This window comes from Cynoglossus semilaevis, chromosome 13, assembly GCF_000523025.1.
Source record: "Cynoglossus semilaevis isolate Cse_v1.0 chromosome 13, Cse_v1.0, whole genome shotgun sequence".
Lineage (NCBI taxonomy): Eukaryota > Metazoa > Chordata > Actinopteri > Pleuronectiformes > Cynoglossidae > Cynoglossus > Cynoglossus semilaevis.
In genome coordinates this window covers 9,659,323-9,673,691 of record NC_024319.1, presented here as the reverse complement: position 1 = coordinate 9,673,691, position 14,369 = coordinate 9,659,323, and the positions used below count along the sequence as shown (strand labels likewise).

The 14,369-nt window shown below is 40.3% G+C and overlaps 4 protein-coding genes and 1 long non-coding RNA gene across 13 annotated transcripts in view; 2 read left to right on the top strand and 3 right to left on the bottom strand.

Moving 5' to 3' along the window:
* The window catches only part of ubxn11 (UBX domain protein 11), a 4,409-nt gene extending 3,063 nt beyond the window's left edge, over nt 1-1,346 (bottom strand). For 2 of the 3 annotated variants that reach the window (XM_025061567.1, XM_008323465.3), the window contains exons 1-5: nt 1,213-1,346; nt 975-1,015; nt 328-444; nt 152-255; nt 23-74 (exon numbers count right to left, since the gene is read on the bottom strand). In XM_025061567.1, coding sequence (XP_024917335.1) covers nt 23-74; nt 152-255; nt 328-444; nt 975-1,015; nt 1,213-1,283 — 385 coding nt within the window. In that variant the 5' untranslated portion in view covers nt 1,284-1,346. The remainder of the gene's footprint in view (nt 1-22; nt 75-151; nt 256-327; nt 445-974; nt 1,016-1,212) is intronic. The other variant, XM_025061568.1, reaches the window with a different exon arrangement.
* A 579-nt stretch (nt 1,347-1,925) lies between these two features.
* On the top strand, nt 1,926-7,428 carry fez2a (fasciculation and elongation protein zeta 2a). Of its 6 annotated transcripts, XM_025061571.1 has the most exons (10): nt 1,927-2,519; nt 3,457-3,565; nt 3,717-3,833; nt 4,425-4,557; nt 4,649-4,914; nt 5,167-5,298; nt 5,646-5,718; nt 5,803-5,868; nt 6,238-6,263; nt 6,621-7,428. In XM_025061571.1, exons 1-9 carry the CDS (start codon nt 2,158-2,160, stop codon nt 6,246-6,248), a joined length of 1,269 nt encoding a protein of 422 aa, XP_024917339.1. In that variant the 5' UTR covers nt 1,927-2,157; the 3' UTR covers nt 6,249-6,263; nt 6,621-7,428. The 6 variants fall into 6 exon arrangements, with proteins under 6 accessions (XP_024917338.1, XP_024917340.1, XP_024917339.1 ...); XM_025061570.1 differs by lacking the exon at nt 6,238-6,263 and having other exon boundaries at nt 1,926-2,519; nt 3,720-3,833; XM_025061569.1 differs by lacking the exon at nt 6,238-6,263.
* LOC112487931 (uncharacterized) lies at nt 6,691-8,587 on the bottom strand. Its single transcript, XR_003051499.1, has 2 exons — nt 8,453-8,587; nt 6,691-8,387 (listed from the first exon to the last, which is right to left on the bottom strand). It is a non-coding gene; the product is annotated as an uncharacterized LOC112487931 (long non-coding RNA).
* clec3ba (C-type lectin domain family 3, member Ba) lies at nt 8,305-9,777 on the top strand. 2 transcript variants are annotated; one of them, XM_008323470.3, is made up of 4 exons: nt 8,305-8,373; nt 8,445-8,587; nt 8,783-8,878; nt 9,033-9,776. In XM_008323470.3, exons 2-4 carry the CDS (start codon nt 8,488-8,490, stop codon nt 9,431-9,433), a joined length of 597 nt encoding a protein of 198 aa, XP_008321692.1. In that variant the 5' UTR covers nt 8,305-8,373; nt 8,445-8,487; the 3' UTR covers nt 9,434-9,776. The 2 variants fall into 2 exon arrangements, with proteins under 2 accessions (XP_008321692.1, XP_024917341.1); XM_025061573.1 differs by having other exon boundaries at nt 8,306-8,420; nt 8,486-8,587; nt 9,033-9,777.
* Nucleotides 9,778-10,670: 893 nt separating this feature from the next.
* The window catches only part of cdcp1a (CUB domain containing protein 1a), a 7,424-nt gene continuing 3,725 nt past the window's right edge, over nt 10,671-14,369 (bottom strand). The window contains exons 5-9 of the mRNA XM_008323471.3: nt 13,819-14,010; nt 13,041-13,412; nt 12,596-12,952; nt 12,410-12,497; nt 10,671-11,764 (exon numbers count right to left, since the gene is read on the bottom strand). Of these exons, the coding sequence (XP_008321693.1) occupies nt 11,290-11,764; nt 12,410-12,497; nt 12,596-12,952; nt 13,041-13,412; nt 13,819-14,010 (1,484 nt within the window). The 3' untranslated portion in view covers nt 10,671-11,289. The remainder of the gene's footprint in view (nt 11,765-12,409; nt 12,498-12,595; nt 12,953-13,040; nt 13,413-13,818; nt 14,011-14,369) is intronic.

The following is a 14,369-nucleotide window of genomic DNA, read 5'->3' as shown; positions in this document are numbered from 1 at the left end:
AAGGATGAAGTTGATCGAATACCTGATTCTTCCCGAAGCCTCAGCTTTTTCTCAAGCATGGAGATTTTCTGATCCTGCAGGAGAAAAAGAAGTACTAAATTTCCATTCGTAAACATTTCTGCCATGGGTTGTGTGTCTGTGTCTGGGTTACTTTTGTCTCCAGCTCCTGTGCTTGGCTCTTCAGTATTTTCTCCAGCAGATTCACTCGCTGCATCATGACTGACATGAGCTCAAAGTCACTTGGTGGAGGACCTGCTGCAGGCACAGTCTTCAGTTTGTATAAATATTCAGTACCTTCCATTCACAAGAAAACATTCAAATAATAACCTTTCTTTAGTAGAGATTTTGACTTGGCCTTGGAAACATCACTGCATGATGTTTGTAGAGAACTTGGATCAGAAGAATCATCACCACCATCATTTTGGACGACTTCTGCCTGAAATTCTGACAAAAAATAAAATATAATTTATTCGACACCTATTAATATTAGTCTAGTATTCACAGTAAGGCTCAGGTTGTTTTCAGTGGTGGGGTATTTATTTACTAAAGCAATGTTTGCCGAACAGTTACGTTGTGAGGTACCTAGTCTGGAGCCCTGGTTAAACTCAGGAGAGTAATTTAAAATAGACCACCAGCTGTGTAGGCCTCAGCTCTGTGTTGGTTACATTTATAATAATGCAGTAAGCTGGACTTCATCCCACTTCTTTCAAATATGCTTAGTTTGCTATCCTCAAGAAACATTAATAGTAATGTATATACATGTATATAAATTGGGTGGGTGTGGGTAAATATGTGTCTAGCTATATATGGAATTTATGCACATTTTATACATATGTGCATTTACATGCAATAAATTACGTAAATAAATAAATGGAGCATTTTTCCCTTAAGTGATAGATTTTATCATATTCTGGCATAATGTTTAACCAATAATTTTTCCTTTTAAAAAGCAGGTTTGTATGAGACTTTCCTACCTGTTAGCAGATTCCCTCTGAAGGACACCTTCTCTCTGCCCCTGTACAGTAGGTTCAGAACAGAATTAGAATCTTCTGAGCTGAGCAGACGGTACAATGCAGTAACCATAGAGTACAATATATATTAATGTTACTGAGACAAACCCCTTTACAACACTGTTAAAGAGTACATCGTCATTTTAAGTGAACAGTATATGTTGAGTAGCTTCACATTAGCCTCACAGTCTAATGAACATACCATTGATCACTGTGCAGGCCCTGCAGTGGAACTCGTTTTGTTTTCTTCAGCATGGACAGAGGTGAACTCATTTCCAGTCACTTAAACTAAACAGCTGGAGTAAATATCCTCATGTTCCCTTCTCTCAGGGCGTTGAGTCCCACTGCTGTTTGTTAGGAGTCTGTAGCCAAGGGAGACGCTGCGCGCCGTTGACACAGTCAATGGATGTCATGGATGCAATTCCCGTTTTGTCCACACGGGGGTTGTCTTGCTTTCTCGATCAGGTATTTGCTTTTGTCAGTGGCCTCTCCCAGTGTTTTCCATTTCTAAGTCAGGAAGATTGTCTTTAGAAAAGATCTGTGACTTTTTGATTCCATTTTTTAAATTGCATTTTCTCCTCACTTTATAAACTTAGCACTCGCCTTTGATCTGATTTTGTCCTTTTATTCTCTTCTTCTTCTTATGTTTGTTGTTTACCTTTTTGCTTATGTCTTTTAAGTATTTTAACATACTATGTATATTCAGAAATTGATTATAAAATACGGACGTAATACAATTACTAATAATCTTTTTTATAACTGAAGAATATGAGTTATTATCTCTGATTATCGGGAGTGGGATATCCATGTTTTGAAATATAAAATGATCGTCAGGATTGATAAGAATAGAATAAAATCTGAAAATAATCAGTCTGATTATCCCATCTTATATATATAGATATATATATTTTATAAGTATAAATCTAACTAGTTATTGAATTGGATTTTATCTACTAACAAGCTTAAAAACTCGTACAAATTTAAATTAAAGTAAGTTTTCATGGTCACCACTAGAGGACGTGCTGTAGTAGCTACTGCCTATTAGTGTCGGTGACTGGCCATTCACAGAGATGATGCCGAGCCCGCGGCCTGTCTGTCCCAGGTCTCGGTCACCCTTCCCCCGGAGCTTTTAGCCCGGGCGAGGGACATGGCTGCGCCCGTCGCCCATTTTGTCGATGTTTTGCCGTTTGTGCCTGATTTAAAAGTGCAGGATCTGCTACCGCAGAGGGGCACAGTCGCCGCGAGGGAAGCGGCAACGCAGCTACCGCCGCCTCCACCTTCTTCGCCGCCGCCGCTGCCGCTCGTGCTGCTGCTGAGGAATGATGGTGGGGAACCTCTCAACGGTAGTAGCTTCTCTTCGGGGGAAAGTGGTGCTTTGAGGTCCATGGAGGAGGTTGTCAACGGGTTCGAGGAGAAGTTATCCATGTGTTTCGGGAATTTGGACGGCAGGACGGAGAGCATCGCTCCCGTTAGTGTTATCACCGAGGGCACGCTGCTGGAAGGAGACGAGTGAGTGTTTGATTGTTTGTTTGTTTGTTTTGGGACCGTCTGGCTCCTACAACAGAAGACTGTTATTATCTCAAGTTGTTCTTTATCATTATACATTTGAGTCTGCAATTAGATGACATTTAAAATAACTATATTCTTCCAGATAGTTCAAACTGGCGACATTTGCTTATCGCTATATATAAATGTGTCTGTACTACGTTAGTAAACTGTACTCGACTGGATATATTATAAATAGACAAAACTGTGTCAATATTTAGAAAGTTTTTGTTGCTCTGTCTTGGCAAGTGATATACCTTTTTTTTTGCGTCGAAATTATTTTTCCTGCATAGAAGTCCCAATAGGGGCAGTATTGCAGATAAATGGCTGCCATCCAATCCAATGATATTGTAACTTTGCCTTTAGTATAAGGAGACCAATAAGAGAAATAGATATAAAAATAAAATATTCTCTTGGGTTGCAGACGTCAATTCTGCAACCCGAATAATCAAGGGGAGAATGTGGTTGTAAAATTTTAAATATATAATATAATTGAAATTGTTACCTACAATTTATTTAGCTTTTTATGCATGCAATTTTACATGGGTGAAAGAGTCAGACCTTAAGTATTTTAAAGTAAACGTATCCACATTTTAATATTCATCCAGTGACAAAATCACGACTGTTTCCACTGACTGGTGCGTTGTGATCTGTTTTGAGTATCACAGTTGTCATGTATTTGTGGTGTCTTTTTTACAATCAGTGCCTGTCTGTGTCTTTCCTCTGGAAAAACTAGTAAAAGTAGGCCCTTTATTTACCAGCCTGAAATAAGACAGAGGATCTTGTTGTTAACCCAGTGTCTGTGGGTTTTCTCTGGGTGCCGTGCAAAGGAATAAGCCGGAGATAATGGATTTATGTGTGGATGTTGCTGTTACATGTGTTTACCCTCTTCTTCCTACAGAATCTGGAGAGCTCTGACCACTAGCTATGGTCAGGTCATGCCTGTTGTCTTGAAACAGTCCCGTCTTCACTACCTCCACCCCCCCACATTAGACCTAGAGGAGAAAGCTGTAAGTCTCTACCCATCACTGACCCACTGATCTCTGACCTCCTGCCCTTCCTCCTTCCCTCTTGTCCTAATTTTTATCTGATCATGTCACAAATCTGAAATAGTCATTGTCTTTAATTAATTTTCCTCCCCCTGTTCTGTCCCTGTGCCAGAAGCTGAGTGATGTCACAGTGGAGCTGTCAGACGATGAAGAGCTGAGAGAGCAGCTGGACATGCACTCCATCATCGTCTCCTCTCTTGGAGACGAGCCTCTATACACTGCAGAAGAGGTGAGTGAACTGACTAACCTACTGACTAAATAACTAGCTGACTAACTAACTAAAGCCTACAGCCTACTGCTGTAAAGCTGCTATTGCATGGCCTTAAAAAAACAATAAAAATATTTTGGCAGAGTTTGTCTAAGATTATTAGATTAAAGAGATCAGTTAGGGATGTCCGATAATATCGCCCGATATTAGCATATCATGTAATATCTGTAAGAATCATTATGTTTTTTTCCTCCGATAATGAAAACCCTATAACACAATGCCTGGGTTTCGCCAAAAGATGTGTAAAATTATGGGGATAAACAGCTGTATATTAAAGTAAAACTCACTAGATGGCAGTATTGTAGCTCATTTAATTAATTTCATACTCCTGCAGTGGTTTGTACAGATACATAAATAAATATTACAAGGCCTATATCTGTAACGGTTGATATCCTAATCGGAAATTAAGTGTTTGGACAATATCGGCATATCGAATGTTGGCAAAAAGTTAACATGAGACATCCCTAAGATCAATATAAAATGCCTAAAAAAATGTCGGCATAAAAAAACAGTCTGATATTAAAGGATCACTTCTTCTGTCGACACCCTCAGGTTATCGAGGAGTTGGAAAAGATGATGCAGGACTCTCCTGGCTCAGGAACAGAGATGACTCTGTCTCATACAGACCTGTCCACCGTCCCACTGGACATGCAGCTGTCCACTAGCAGCCTCAGCTACAATGACAGTGAGTGTCTGGTCATAGGATCTCTTATACGAGTTTCCTCACATCTAACAGATCACTGTTTGATCATGAGGTCTTTGTGTATCTGGTGCAGGGGTCAGGAGTCTGGGTGTGGCAGAGCTGAACGAACGTCTGGAGGCCACAGAGACCAACATCAGGAGGTTCTCAGAGGAGCTGGTGCAGCAGCTGGCACGGAGGGACGAGCTGGACTTTGAGAAAGAGGTGAAGAACAGTTTCATCTCAGCTCTCATCGATGTCCAGAACCGGCAGAAAGAGCAACAAGAACTGCTGAAGAAGAGTAGGAAGCACAAAGGCCGACCTGGGACATCGCAGAGTCACACCGAGAGAAAAGCTGCATCGGTCAGTACCTGACTTTACTGACTGTCTTTTTAATGTACCCCTGAGTTTTGGATTATTTTGGAAATGTGTCTCAAAAGGAGCCATTATTTTTTCGTAAGTCAAGTCAAAGTCCAGGTCAGTTTATGGAAGAGATGATAATAAGAAAAGTAACACACCACATTACTAATGTTCCATTTAGTCTTCAATAATCCAGATGAATAATGGCAGCAGAATGAGTTCATCACTCTGTGTTCTCTTAAGTATTTCTTCCAGGTGATGATCTGTCTTTTTATGATTGCTTGCGTCCTCCACTCTCATCCTCAGCGCTTCAGCATGGAGGGACTCTCTTCTATCATTCAAAATGGATTCCGTCAAAGGTTTAGCAGCGGGTGCAGTGAAAAACAGGTGACTGATGTTTCTCTTTTTATGTTGAACTTTTGGCATTGATAGTACAGAGAGTTGACATTTATTTTCAGTAGGGGGCAGCCCCTTGGCCTAGTGGTTGAAGGAACAGACTTTTAATCAGGGGATTGCCAGTTTGATTTCCGACTTTGGTGTGTTGAGCAAGCACCAAAACCCCCAGTGGGTTACATACAGGAAGTCATTTCTCCCATTTTATCCAAGGTTCACACAGGAGTTCACTGATTCCTATTGTGAAACCTTACACCTCATGACATCATGTTGAGAATGTCCAGCATTAAGTCACAAAGCAGTTTTAAAACATCTACACTTGTCCTTCTGACCCTCAACAGTATTTGACCACAGTCATTCCATATGAGAAGGGACGTCCTCTGTCAACTGAGGACCTGCAGGTCCTGACCAAGAGTGAGTTTCTTGTCCTCTGTCCACTCTGCTCTGATTGGACTGGCTGTGACCATGCTGACCTGCTCTCTTTACACCACTCTTCAGTTTTACAGGCCATGAGAGACGACAGTGACAGAGTTCCTGGTCTTCTGACAGATTACATTCTCAAAGGTCAGATTCCTGTTCTCATTTGCAAACACTGTTTGGCTCGACATACTGTAGTCAGATGGAGACACTGTACTTAGAGTTCCTTAAACTCTGATCAAAACTTAAGGGAAATGATGATGATGGTGATTGTTAATAATAATCTACAGAAGTGTTGAAAGTACATTTAATACACAATATAATGGAGTAAAAAAAAAAGAAAACATACAGGTTGGAATTCTGTTCTGTTCAGAATGATGGCTGTTTATGAGTGGTTAGTCTTTCAGCCAGAGCTGAGCTGCAGCTTCTTCTCCTTGATCTGATATTTACAAGTATTTCTCTTTTTTAAAATCTTTCATCTATTCTTCATCGTTCTCCGACTGACCTACTGTGTAGCTGTAGTGTGAACAACCGACACTCAGGTTTGTGAATCTCCGTGGTGTGATGTGCACTGTTGTGTGGTGTCACTCACAGTAGAATTCGTAGAGCACCCTCACTCTGCCACTGCAGTGCAGTGCAGTCTGACCCCGTCATCCCTCACTCCTCCTTCTCCTCCTGCCCCTGCCCCATCACAGTGACTTTTAGTGACCAGCTGGAGCATGGATTATGGAGTATCGCTGCTAGTAGAACAGTAGACCAGTCACTGACTGAGCTGTGAGGCTGTAGACACGATCAGACATTTATCCTTTAGGTCACCAAAGTTTAGTTTTAGTCACTGAGGGATTGTATTATTTTTTTATTTATAAATATTTAAATTTTCATCCCTGTTGTTCTTACAGTGCTGTGCCCGACGTAGACCAGCTCTCCACAGGCTCCAGAAAGAGTAGCATGGCAACAAGAGGAAGAGGATTCTTTTTTTTTCTTTTTTTTTTACTTAAAACTTGAAGCACACTTAATGTTGTCCTGCATGTTTTCAACTCAGATTTGATCTTCGGTCATTCTTTACCTGATTTTTCTTTTTGTCTGTCCCTGTAAATTTGATTTGTAATATTATTATTATTTTTATTGTTATTGATGTATTTAAATGTTGTGATGAATTTCTAACATGACTTAGATTAGATGAGGTGACCTGCTGGAGACATGATCGCAGCAGAGCTGTGATGCTAAAGGGCTTTGTTCGTATCTAAAGTGCTTCTTATCCACTAAGCAGTGAGCAAATGCACAAAGTCACGGAGCACAGATGTCGCAGTATTACATGAGACTGATCCCAATGCTAACTGCACTAACCTCCGTATCACTGTGTTGACGAACACATAAACTAGTATTAATACATACGGTCTTCAACAAACAGCCGCAGTCTGTGAACCTGCTGCTCTCCTCAGTGACGTTATCTGTACTGAAGCTATAAAACTAACTATGCATTTAGATGATCTTTTAACTGTGACCCACGCATTGTCTGTCCTGTGGGGGGCGCTGCTCTGTCTCTGCGTCCACCATGTCCGGGGCATTGTTACTAAAAAGCTGCCTTTGCTGTTGCCTAAACTTTTTTTATATATTAACATGATTTTCAGTGAATGCCACTGACTTGTTTTTACACAAATAACTGTATTGATTATTGTATTTTGTAAATAGTTTATTTGAAATGTATTGATGAACCCTCTGTCTTTGTATTTTTTTAATTCAAGGAGAAATCAGTGACAAGTACAACTTAATAGTAAACATAAAATATATACATACACATATGTTTATATTTACACATGTATATACGTATGTATAGTCATTAGTTATATTTGGATATATTTGTAACTATCTTGCTATATATATTTATATATACAAGCGTCATGCTAATCAAGAGTTTTCAAACTATTCCAGGTTTTCCCTCGTGGTATTCATTACATTATCTAAAAATAATGATGTAGCACAATAGTTTTTTTTAGGACCGAGGATTTAAAGGCACATTCTACTATAATCACATACATTTTTGGCCATGTTCACTGAAACTAAACACTGGGGTTTCCATTTTGGGATGAAAACTAAAACCAAATTAAATTCACAACAATCTTTCTACTTAATATAAATCTTCTTCAGTTACCCTTCATCATCTGCACCACCCACAGCTCCGTGAGAGGATCCAGATGTGGACTTTGGGAGAAACCCTAAAACACCCACCCCCTGGACACAAGGAAAACAACAGGCTCTCAGACAGAAAAACAACTGATATCATCTAGGCTTCACTCAATAAAAGGTATTAAAAACCAGTCATTATATCTTCATTAAGATAGAGTTTCATCTGTTTTATCTGGATTATGTAAGTAATGTTATGTAGCACGCAGGCAGGTACGGCCCTGATGTAATTTACTGATACCATGAGAACATATGGAACCACATTCATGGTGTTCCTGATATCGGTACCTCTGCACAGTCCTGCTCCCTTTCTGTCCGCCCATCTTCTCTCGAAAGTTCAAAAGCAACACAAGTGGCTATGAAACATCTGTAAAACATTTGTTTTTACTGGGAGAAGTTTCTCCAGCTCTTGTGAAACACAGCAGTCTGTCCAGACCACGGAGCTGGAAGGACCTCTGCTGCTGCTGCCGCTGCATTGACACCTTCTAGAATATTCGCTGGTGGACGTTTTAAACATATGATGGCGGTTAGAGGACTTTATTGACACCTTCTAGAATTTTCGCTGGTGGACGTTTCAAACATATGATGGCGGTTAGAGGACTTTGGTTGATGTTCTACATTATTCTGTTAGCGCATTACACACTCCAGCAGAGCACCACTAAGAAGAGAAGTGGCAAGAAAGGTAGAATTTGACTTCAAACTAATAAAAACAATGCTCTTATGTGTAAATGTTATAAAATGTAAAGTGAAACAAAAACTTTATTACCTTTACTGAATATTCAGATGTACACAGCAGCGTGTAAGGATCGCAGAGACTGTGTAACGTGAGACAAGAACATGAAGTATGACTTAACGCGATGTTTTTGATTTTTCTCAGACGCAAACAACGCAGCCATTGAGGAGCTGAAGAAACAGATAAATGACATTGTTCAAGAGCTGAACTTGTTGAAAGAGCAGCAGGCTCTACAGACAGGTACTGCAAGGAGACACCATACTGTTTTATTCTTCTAAATGTTGCCAGAAAATGTACAGCTTCTATAAAAAAGTGTTTGTTCTGACTAATATTGTCATTTAAATGAAAACGTTCAAGTTTATCTGCCTGGACAGCATCTCTGACTCTTTGTTAGTTTGTCTGAGAGGAACAAAGATCCTGGGCAAGTGTTTCCTGTCTGATCCGGTGAAGAAGAACTTCCATGCTGCCAGTGATGACTGCATCGCCAAAGGAGGCAGTCTGAGCACTCCAGTCACAGGAGACGAGAACGACCAACTCTACAGCTACGTGCGACAGAGCATCGGTCCCGAGGCTCAGATCTGGTTGGGCATCAATGATATCGTGACGGATGGCCAGTGGGTGGACCAGTCGAGTTCCAATGTTCGCTTCAAGAACTGGGAGACGGAGATCACCCTTCAGCCTGATGGCGGTCGCAGCCAGAACTGTGCCGTCCTGTCCATCACAGCCAACGGCAAGTGGTTTGATGAGAACTGCAAGGCGGAGAAGGCGTCAGTCTGTGAGTTCAACATCATCTGAGAGTTGACACGATAGGGGAAACAACAGCATTCTTTAGCTCCCAGACAGTCTGTTCACTACTATGGTAATGTTAATTTCACTATGTCTCTGTATAAGCTATACTAACCGGCACATAACACCACACATATATGAAGCCTGGGCCTGTTTTAAATCATATTATATATATTTAACTGGGTAAGCACCACTGGAAAAGCTTCAGCTTTTATCTATTCACTATTTTATTATTATATATATATTATATAAGTTATCATGATGCTGTTTCTTTGTTTTTGTTTTTATTTCAGTACGTCAAATGATTCTGTGTTATATAATGACCAATAAACATGTTTATTGTTTTATAAAAAAAAGTGTGTTTTTCTTAGCACCCACTCAACTTAGCTCCCCAGATTTGAGTTTTGTCTCCCTCTACTGTTTACTTTAGAAATTGCAGGAAAACATTAACATTGTCTGATTTCCACACCAGATAAGTTTTGCCTTTAGCGACAGGGATCGGGCATCAACGCGATTATCGTATGTGTCTTGTTTGACCTTCAGTTCACCATGTAGTTTACTAGAACAGACGTCAGTCAAGCGGAGCAGCGGTCAGGTGTGCGCGGCAGAAGCAACATGGACGTGAATTGTGAATTGTTTAGACAGGAGTCAGGTTATTTGCATCTACTTTTGATTTGAACTGAGAAACCACCGGAGTTCATCTAATCTGGATTACTGGTGTCTGGGAATGTGGAGAACTTTTCCCAACCCTAGTTCTAGGCCTACGAACCCCATACAGGATGTAGGTCAGTATGAAATAGACCAGCGATCCCCACGTATGGTATTGGTACGTATTGGTTTGCTTTTAATGGTTGCCATAAAAAATTAAAACATAATTCATAAAGCAATGTATGAAAGTTTAACAAAACAATTACTGCATATACATTTAGAACAAACGTCCTATTAATTTGTGATTTATCGTGAGTTGACGATGGAAAATCATGCGATTAATCGCCTTTAAATATATTAATGATTACAGTAGTAAGCCCCAGAGAAGCAACACTGTGCTAAAGTTTTAATATCGACAAATCAATTAACTATCTATTGTTCACTCCTTAACATTTCCACCCAGTAAAATATGGATCACTCAATATATGTGCACATATGTAAATATGTTTATATGTATGAACATAACAATATTCACATGACAACAGACAAAACAGTTGTCTTGTTGTTGACAGTTCCTTTACTAAACTGAAGTACTTCAGTATTTCAAATTTCATTTTATTTCATTACAAAAATGTCTTTCACCAGAAAATACGACAACCTGATTAGACAGCAGATTAGTCCATCAGTGTGAATAAAAACTGAAGTCTGAAGTCACAGTTTGGATTATTATTATAGCTACCAACCCAGTATGGCACATTTACAGTGGAATAATAGCTGCTGTTTGGAGGATGCTCTTCTCGGAGTAAAAGTAATGATACCGTAAAAGTACACAGTAAAGACTTTGTGCACATTAACTGCTGTAATCTGCTGCATCACTGACCATCAGTGAACTGCAACAGCACTGAAGTCTTTTATATTCAGTGGAACGGTTAAAAATCTAAAGGTTAACAACGTTTTCTACTGTACAAATATTTAAATATGTATAAAGTACATACATAAAATCATTCATAGCAATAAAGCACTAAAACACACAGTGATATGTAGTCGATGGCAGGTAGTACTGCACGTTCAGAAACTTGTCTTCATCTAGTATAAAAACAAGGCTCCTGCTACTCAGGTTTTTTGGCCTTGGTTTTAAAGCGTGGTCCACGTGGAGCATATCACAATCTTTAAGGCACATTATCACACAGACACCAGGGAATGAACAACTAACAAGTTCAGGTTGGTGAAGTACTTTCAAATTCACTGTTTCCTCCCTCTGGATCCAGTCTTTGTCCCAGATTGGACTGAGTTTCCTCCTCACTCAGACCCTCAGTCTGATAAATCTCATTGTCCACCAGTGGTTGGCTGGGAGGCCTACTGGGAGGCCTGTTGGGCAGCGGAGGCCCCTTTTGAGAGTGCAGAAAGGGTCGGTACTCGCCCACCTCCATGTCGTCTGAGCCTTTGGAGACCAGTGGCTTCTGTGACTCCGTGTGTCCTGTGAAGGAGTTGTAGGTATCCGTCTCTCCGTAAACGCCAATCTCCATCCCCTTCCTCAGCAGGTGAGTGTAGACAAGAGTGTCCTCTATGGACTCGTACACGTGGGACTCGTTGTCCGCACGTGATTTTGGGAAGTTGGTGTGTCCTGGCAGGAAGATGGTGCCGTTAGGATTGTAGATGGACACCTGCTCCTTCAGCGCCTTCTTCTTTTTCCTGTATAAAAAAACAGTTGTTATATTGATAAAGCAGAGCGTTGTATCATTTTTAAATAATAAGGACATAAAAGTTAATCATAGAAACTTTGTGTTATTCTGTCTTTGTGAGCACCAATAGTTAATAAATGGATCAAAGTCTAAATGTCATCAATGCAGGTACAGTAAAGGAGCCACAGTGCTAATGTTATCACACTGTGAAAAATAAGGCTCAGTTTTAACTTTTAGTTCAAAGATTTAGAGCATTTAGTTACTGCATGATTTCAAGACTTTTTAAACAATGCAAGTATAATTAGTATAATGTATGACTCTATGTAAAAGAATATAGGAGCTAATAATTATGCTAACACGCTAACCATAGTTCATAGATTCCTGTTTATTTTATCTAAAATTCCAAAGCATATTCAGTTTTTTCTTGATTTTATAGTGAAAAAAACACAAATACATAATATATAATATTCTGCTCAACCCTACCATATGTAACATTTGTAATATTCAATGTATCTTGTGCTACCAGTGATAACCCTGTTATTTTTCACTTTTGTTGCTGGACTTTTATGACTGATTCTTGATTTTATTTTTATAAAGACAAAATTACTTATATTATTTAGTACTTAGTGATTTACCCAAAAGATAAATCACTCACCTGATCACCACACAGACCACAACCAGAACGATCATTGAAACCACCAGCAGGGCAGCCACCACACTCAGGATAACGGTCAGCAGGAGATCTATTCATGAGAAAAATAACTTTAACTTGGTGCCAAACATTGACCTAATGACTCAGTCACTGTAATAAAAATGCCTTTCCTTTGTAAACAGCCCTTACTTTTGCAGTCTTTCAGTGTGATCTTAGTGATGAGGCTAAAGTGTCCTTTTTCGGGCAGACAGTTGGACATGTTGAGGTAGAACTTCGCAGGAACAACAATCTCTTGCTCCGCCTCTTCGTCCTCCCTCCTGCTGTAGTCCTCCTCCCGGCTGCCAACTCTCTGCACCCTGATGTTTGTGTGGCGGTTGGTGCATTTGGGTTGGCTGAGTTTGTCAAACATAAGGTGCGCTTCCATCCTTGGGGGCACGGAGACAATCCAGGAGACGGTGGAGTAAGGCTTCATTCCAACCGGCCAACCAGGAGTGGCCAACAGCACAGGTGTGTCTTTCTTTGGAGAAACTGTGAATATGTATCTTTCTAAATGTGGGGCGAAAAGATGAGATGATTTAACACAAGTTAAAAGCAGTAATTTATTCAAATAAAATCAAACCTGGCATTTTTTCACCTGATATCTCCTCCTTGAAACAGGCATCCAGCACGTTCCTGTAAGATGTCCTCAGTGTGTTGCTGCCTGTGCGGGACACAGTGACAGACATGTTGGTGTGGATTTGGATCTTCTGTATGACTCCCTGGGGGCAGAATTGTCCAATCCTCACTCCATCTTCTTCTGCCACTTCGATGAGGATGCTGTCGTTGCAGGGTTGCTCAGGTAAGACCTGCATTAAGGGTCCGGTGGGTGCGGTCAGCTCCACTGTGCCGTGAATTGGAGGACGCAGCATCCAGGTCACGCTGCTCAGAGGAGCAGGGAGGCAGCTTGGTAGCGTAGGCAACAAGAGGCGGACAGGAGGCTTTGGACAATCTTTGAGTTGACGACATGCTGGTGTGAAGAAGAGGTCATTAATTAAAGAAGTCTCACATTAAAAAACCCACCAAATTATGACTTTAATGTACAGACATACAGCCACTCATTAGAGTCTAGTAATTAGGTCATGTTCACTTATTAGCCATTTTATTAGGCACATACTGTCCACTGTTCAATATATTATTAGCCAAAAAAAAGCCAGAAAAACTTAAAAAATCATGATGATTTAAGGAAAAGTAAAATTAAGGTTTAACTTAAATAAAAGGACATTGAGGTTCTTGTTGGACCGGATGGAGTAATAAATGATATTGATATCAATAAACAATTAAATTTTTTGAATATTCTTAGCGCTTTTACGTTTCATGCCACCAAGAACAAAGCCAGTGGGTGTCTAGCTTTTATCACACACCCCCGGATTTACCTATGATTTTTGAGGCGGTGACTCGTACATCCGTAGGAAGACAGCCCTTAAAAGACAGTTCACTTTTTGATGTGACAGTGATGCTGTCTGCTGTCACAGAGTTAACTTTCATCTCACAGCCAGAGGTTGAGCTCAGCTTCTGAATGTAGAGGAGGAATCCGTCCACTTTGCTTAGATCCACTTTACACATCACTGAACAAAGCAGACAAAAAGTAGGTCATTAACAAATATTCCTCCGCCTCTAATTTATTTGTAAGCAATGAAATCATTATTCATCACAACAGACACATCGAACAGACAAAACATTACAGTTCTGCTAACACAGCTAAAAGACCTCTCCCCGATCCATGCAGGAAGTGACTTATGACACAGCAGTGAGCCAATCCTAGAGCCTCCCAAACTTCTGACTGACCCACAGGGGATAGACAGTGAGGCCCACTCCTCAACATCACTGTCTCAGAATGTGCATCACTTCTGACTAATGGAAGTGTGGCAACTGTGTTGTAACATGATCAGAAGAGGTAAAAAAAAACCCAAACACATTTTAATTT

Coding starts and splice junctions, on each gene's coding strand:
- fez2a (XM_025061569.1), top strand. CDS start 2,158: ATGGCTGCGCCCGTCGCCCATTTTGTCGATGTTTTGCCGTTTGTGCCT. Junction 2,520..3,456: donor ACGCTGCTGGAAGGAGACGA/GTGAGTGTTTGA, acceptor TTCTTCCTACAG/AATCTGGAGAGCTCTGACCA. Junction 4,558..4,648: donor CAGCCTCAGCTACAATGACA/GTGAGTGTCTGG, acceptor TATCTGGTGCAG/GGGTCAGGAGTCTGGGTGTG.
- clec3ba (XM_025061573.1), top strand. CDS start 8,488: ATGATGGCGGTTAGAGGACTTTGGTTGATGTTCTACATTATTCTGTTA. Junction 8,588..8,782: donor GAAGAGAAGTGGCAAGAAAG/GTAGAATTTGAC, acceptor GATTTTTCTCAG/ACGCAAACAACGCAGCCATT. Junction 8,879..9,032: donor GCAGCAGGCTCTACAGACAG/GTACTGCAAGGA, acceptor ACTCTTTGTTAG/TTTGTCTGAGAGGAACAAAG.